The sequence below is a fragment of the Ursus maritimus genome, unplaced genomic scaffold (genome assembly GCF_017311325.1).
Source record: "Ursus maritimus isolate PB19 unplaced genomic scaffold, ASM1731132v1 scaffold_25, whole genome shotgun sequence".
Lineage (NCBI taxonomy): Eukaryota > Metazoa > Chordata > Mammalia > Carnivora > Ursidae > Ursus > Ursus maritimus.
In genome coordinates, this window is record NW_024425008.1 from 184,557 (window position 1) to 190,556 (window position 6,000).

Consider the following 6,000-nt stretch of genomic DNA (forward strand, 5'->3'; position numbering starts at 1 on the left):
AGCTCCGGTCCTCCCTCACACCCTGGACCTGCTGCCCCACAGCGTCCCAGGCCCCTTTCTCTGCGGCACCAGCACTCCGGCTGGGCCCTTCGTTTCTCCTGCGGCCAGTTCCACCAGGTCCTTCTCTCCGTGAGCGCGGACACGGCTTCCCACGCTCAAGGCCTTCCCTGAACACCTGGCACGTCTGGGCCGTTTCTGCGGTGCCTGAGGGCCCTGTGGTCCTGTGGGCAGGGTGGCCCCACCAGGAGGGCCTGCAAACTGATCTCCTAGAAGCCCCTGCTGGAGCTGCACCTGCCAGGTGGACCTGGAGTCCACTTCTCCAGCCAGGACTGAGCCCCATGCCCCATGGGACAGCATGGGAGGTCGGTGGGGCCCGGGGGCCGAGCACATGCCCAACCCATGCCTGAAGGCCAGCACTGGCCCTCCTGCCTGGCTCAGCTGGCCCCCACTCTCTTCGCCCTCTCTGGTGCAGGGAGGGTCCGGAGGCCAACAGGACAGGTGTTCGATGGACCTCCTGCCTGGAACTCCCACTGCTGGTGGCATCTCGCACCCTGTCGGGGCCCCCCAGCCACGGACACAAGTGTCGGCTGTGGCCTCTGCTGGGTTGGGCCCCTGCTCTGTCTGTGCCTCACTGTCACCCACTGGCCACCACAGGCAGTGCGGCCTGCCCTCTCGGTATCACAGCCAGAGTGAAGGGCAGGGGCTGTGCTGGCCTGGTCAATGAGGCCACCTCCAGCCACCTGCCCGGGTCCTGAGACCCACCATCTGTGGCAACTCCAGGGGTGGCCCCTGGCTGCCCCGCCACCCTCCCCACAGCCATGGAAGGAGTCCCCAAGTCAGCACGTGCCAGCAGGTGGATGGGTGACCACGGGCTCCTGTCCAGCTGCGGATGCCGCCCACCCCTTCTCCTGCTGGCCCCAGCAGGCAGTCAGCACAAGCTCACCAGGGGCCCCACGACGTCCTGGCCACTTCCCCTTGGCCCTGCCACCTCCAGACCTGGCACCAGGCCTTCCAGGGGCGGCCGCTGCTCCAACCAGCCCAACATACCGTACCTGGGGCTGAGGCCTCACGAGCACAGGCTCCCCACCCCCACGTGGCACGTGCGGAGGCAGCTCTCGCTGAGCAGGGACAGCGGGTCAGGGCTCGGCCGCAACCGAGTCTGACCTTTGGGAGACCAGCACCCTGGCCTTCCCGCCCCATCGTGCCCAATCCCAAGAATCCCCAGCCACACTGCCACACAGCCTGAGGCCCCAAACAGCAGGTCCTCGAGGGCTGGCCTCACCGAGCAGTGAGGTCCTCCCCCGCCGGTTAAGGACAACAGCTGCTTTCCCTAAGGAGGGGCCACAGCAGCCCCTGGGACTCCGTGGACCCAGGGCCTCGGTGGCCTATGCAGGACACGCCTGCCTCTCCCCCAGCACTGCCCGGAAGGCCTCCGATCAGGAGACCAGCAGGAGAGGTGGGGAGGGTGGCCAGCGGCTCACACCTCTGGGTGGGAGAGGCTCTGCAGGCCTGGAGCGAGGGGGAGGAGGGCGCCTCGGTGAGCGGGAAAGAGGCAGCAGGTGGGCAGGGAACCCCCCAGCAGGAGGACCCCACAGGGCGTCCAACCCAGACACTTTCTGGACGCTCATGTCCAGCTGAGGGCCCTGCAGAGCACACCCGTTTACAAGGCCACAGGGACCCCACTGACCAGCTCTCCAAGGAGGGCACACGTGCACACCCTACCTTGTTGAGCTCCTCGATTCTACGGATCAGGTACGGGTTGCTGGAGGAGTTCTCGAAATAGACGTAGTCTGCAAACAGAGTAGAGAGTGTCAGCCCACAGCACTGAGCCCTGGGGACCGCGGAGTCCCGACCCCCCACATGCCCACGCCCTCAGTTCCAGGGGCCGGGAAACAGGAGGGAATGAAGGAGACGGTGCCCCCCCATACCGCTGGGGAGACGAGGTAACCAGGACGTGCTGGCGGGTGCTGGGCATGGGGCCAAGATGCAGAAACCTGTAGCAACCCCCCCAACCCAGGTCCCACACCAGCTGCCCCCAGGAGCTCCGTCCCTCCTGGGAGACACTGTGGGAGCCAGATTGCAGCTTCCCCATGGGGACAGCTTCCTAGGGGCTGCTGCTGGCCGGAAAGGCAGGCCCCCAGTCATGCAGGCTGGTGGGCAGACAACCGAGCACAGCCACCAGCAGTCCCAGAGACCACGTCAGCGTGAGGGGTGGGGCTGGGGGTGGGGGGCCTGCCGGACCCCTGCACCTCCTCGCCCTGGCCCCAGGAAGCCCTGGCAGCGGCAGAGCCCACTGGAATGGGGACGGCATCACGTGCCAGAGGGACAAGGTCCAGAGGCCCTGCCGCCACCCGCCAGGTCCCCCGGACGCCATGTCAGCACGAGCATCCCTCCGGCTCCGCAGCGGGCAGCCTGGGCTCTATCTCAGGGAGGCTGGCAGTCACCTGCGATTTCCCAAGAGGCCCACGGTGGGAGGCTGGCAAGCTCCCACAGTAAGCTCAGGCCAGCCATGAGGCCACCCAGTTGCCAGCCTTCATGTCGCAGGTCCTTCTGCGCAGCTGGGGGAGATTCAGCGCCAGGAAAGGCCAGACTGCAGCCCCCACCAGCCTGTCCCAGGAACGCCTTCCCCGGTGCCCACACGGAAGGCCTGCGTCCCTCCCCAGGGCAGCTCTGCAGGAGATGGCCAGCAGGAGGCTTGTCTAGCTGGAACCCGGTTAGGGCCTGCAGGCAGCCAAATGCCCACACTGAGCACAGTTTCTGCCGAAGGACCTCACCCAGCTCCATCCCCACAAGAGTTCTTAGGGGTGCTTGAGAAGTCTAAATAAGCACCTGCCTCCTGCCGGGGTCTCCCCTGCCCTGCACCCAAGGGGGCTCCCCGGCCCTGCACACGAGGGTTGTCCCCGGCCCTGCACCCGAGGGTTCTCCCCTGCCCTGCACCTGAGGGGGCTCCCCGGCCCTGCACACGAGGGCTGTCCCCGGCCCTGCACCCGAGGGCTGTCCCCGGCCCTGCACCCGAGGGCTCTCCCCGGCCCTGCACCCGAGGGGGCCCCCGGGCCCTGCACCCGAGGGGGCCCCCCGGCCCTGCACCTTAGGGCACAGCTGGGTCAGACGTGGCCGCGTCCTCACAGAGACCAACAACCCAGAGGGACCGTGGCTACGGTGCTCAAAGGGACGTGCTCATGGGTTAGCTGAAGAAAGAGAGGTCTACCGAAGGGCACCCATGACAGGCACGAGGTCGGCCTGAGGGCAGTGGGAACGCTCTGAACACACACTGTGGTGATCCCATGCAGCCCACGAAATAGAAAATTCAGCGAACACTACACTCAGAAAGCGTGAATTTTATCACACAAATTGTTGCTCAAAAAGCCATTTTTATGCACTTATATCACTCTTCAAACCTTTCCTCATAAGAAACTAAGGAACCAGTTAAACCGAAGCTGTTATTCACGTCTAAACCAGTCACGGCCCAGGAGAAGCCCCACCGCCCCCGCCGCCCGCCCGCCCGCACCCACTCTCCACCCCTCCCGGCCGGCAGTCGCAGCCCTGCGTGCAAACACGCGAACACACGCTCAAGCAAGCTGCTCGTGAAAACGACCGGTGAGTCGATGAACCTCAGGTCGGGCTGACACAGGAAAGAGCGAGAAGCTACGACTGGCGTGGGGAACGCAGGCGAGCGAGAGCTGGCGGGAAGGGACCGTGGCACGGCTCTGTGCCAGCAAGTGTGGGGGCTCCGATGAAATGGGGCGCACGCTGGACAAACGCAACCCCCCAAGCTCGCGCTCGAGAAACAGGTAACCCCGTGCCTGTTAAAGAAACCGGGCTGAGGGCGCCTGGGGGCTCAGGCGGCTGAGCGTCTGCCTCGGGCTCAGGTCCCGATGCCGTGAGTCGGTGTCTCCCTCTGCCTCTGCCCCTCCCCCCGCCGTGTGCTCTTCCTAAAATAAGTAAATAAATATGGAGAAAAAAAAAATATCGACCCATAGATTAAAAAACCTTCCACTTGCAACCAAGAAAATAAAATTAAAGGACAAAAAGGCGGCCCTCCAGGCCCGGCGGCGTCACTGGTGAACCCAGCCACCACCGAAGGGGGACGGACGCCAGGCCCACAGACACAAGGGAGTGGACGAGAAGCTGCAGCCACAGGGATCCAGCTGCGAACACAAGGTTGGTTCAACACTGGAAATCGCAGGGGCAGAATGAGGAGGGCAGCCGCGCGGCGGTCTGAGCAGATGCGGGGGAAACTCCAGCAAACGGGAAGGTAGAGGGAGCTTCGTCACAGACGCACGGGGAACCCACGGCTAACGTCACACTGGAAGCTTCCTCCCCACCAGGACACGCCAAGTCCTAGGACGAAGGAAAATAACACCCAGGCACAGCCCTGTGCGCACAGAAATCCCGAGTCCGCACGGACGCTCACGAGGGTCTGGGAGCTCAGGGGACACATGCAGCACCACGCACAGCAGGCTCCGCCCAGGACACCCTGTAGGCACTCACCCAACATTGCCACTCGCCTTCCATCAATGACATTAAAGACGAGAGTAAGTGCATACAGGGCTTTAGACCAACACCCGTCTACGCAGAAGCACTGAGAGGTTTTGGGGGGAGGACCTTTTGTGTCTCTGGGGTCCAAGGTCAGTGCTGTGCACCGTCCAGACCGACCATGACGTCCGTTAGTGCAGACGTGTGCTGTAGCCGACGCGCGTCCGATGAGAAAACCACACGGAGCGTGTGAACAACGTCATGACTGTGGCTGGCGGCCTCGGGCGAGCGCACAGGCGTCTGGTCATGCGAGGCTGACTGAGAATCACGCGCTGTCGGTGGGTCCCTGGGACAGGCCGGCCTGAAGCCTGGGCCCTGACTGTGGCCTGGACGCGGCGGGAAACAACCGTGTGGTCGAGGCAGCACCAGACGGTCACATGCGTCCGGAAGCACAGAGCCCCCCGTGTGCACGGGGTCCGCGGTGAGGCCTACATCCCTGCACGCAGGGCTTGCGCCCAGCTCTGCCTCCCGCTGTAACCGGGACTGTGTGGACACCGCAGGGCAGTGACGGTCTGAGCTTCGCGCCGTGTCAGCCGGGGCCACCACGGCCTCACCAGGTGTGAGTGTCGCTCGAGGGCAAGTTCACACGGCTCGCAGAGGACGGGTACCAAGCACACGGCAAGGACCAGCTTCCACAACCACGCAGTGACAGTGCTGGGCTCCCCAGAATGTCAACTTCTGTCCCGGATTTAAGAAATCGCAGTAAAATTACAGCCCTGCTGAGCCACTGAGCTGCAGTGGGAGTCGGGTGAAAACACTCAGCCTCGACCTGGGGTCGGAACCCACAGGCTGAGGCCAGTGAAGTCCGCGAGGTCGGAGGGAGGTCGCGCTGACCCATGGGTTCAGCGGCAGGAGAGACTCAAACGTTCCCCCAGAAGCCACCGGCCTGCAGCGCAAGGGCTCTGAGCACTCGCCTCATGCGTTTTCCGTCCCCGTCGCGCGTGCCACTCCTGTGCCGGCTGGGGGCCCCCAGAGAAACGCCCGCGCAGGACCGTCTCTGGTGGCGGCCCATGGCAGCTCCCCTCCAGAAACCACGTCTGCGCAGGCCCACCGCCACGGGCCGGCAGACCCCACTTCAGTCTGCGCGGAGCGGCCTCCCCCCAACCTGTCCAGAAACACGCTCGGCTGTGGCCAGTCCACGCACGCCGCTCGGAGCCTGCTCCCACGTGACTTCGCGCCACCCCGCATGCCGCGTGGTCTCGGGCCACCAGCTGTCCCACGCCGGCCGTGGACACGCCGCTCCGGTGGCCGCACGCAAACACCATGTGGTCACGTCAGCGCCGTACGCGGCCTCCCTGCCGAGTGATGAATGAGGGGTCAGGAGCGTGGACAGCAGCACGTTTCGGTCACCATCGTGGAGAAGCTCAGCGGCGACGAGACGCTCCGTCAGATCTTCCACGTTTCCGACCGTCATCTGCTGCGAGCTACACACACGCTGCTCTTACTGCGGCGGCCGTGCCCCGT

General features: G+C 64.8%; 1 protein-coding gene across 3 annotated transcripts in view; it reads right to left on the reverse strand.

Annotated features, from left to right (window-relative positions):
• The window catches only part of MTA1 (metastasis associated 1), a 34,012-nt gene that overhangs the window by 18,681 nt on the left and 9,331 nt on the right, over positions 1-6,000 (reverse strand). For all 3 annotated transcript variants that reach the window (XM_040641295.1, XM_040641294.1, XM_040641296.1), the window contains exon 2: positions 1,723-1,790. In XM_040641295.1, the coding sequence (XP_040497229.1) occupies positions 1,723-1,790 (68 nt within the window). The remainder of the gene's footprint in view (positions 1-1,722; positions 1,791-6,000) is intronic.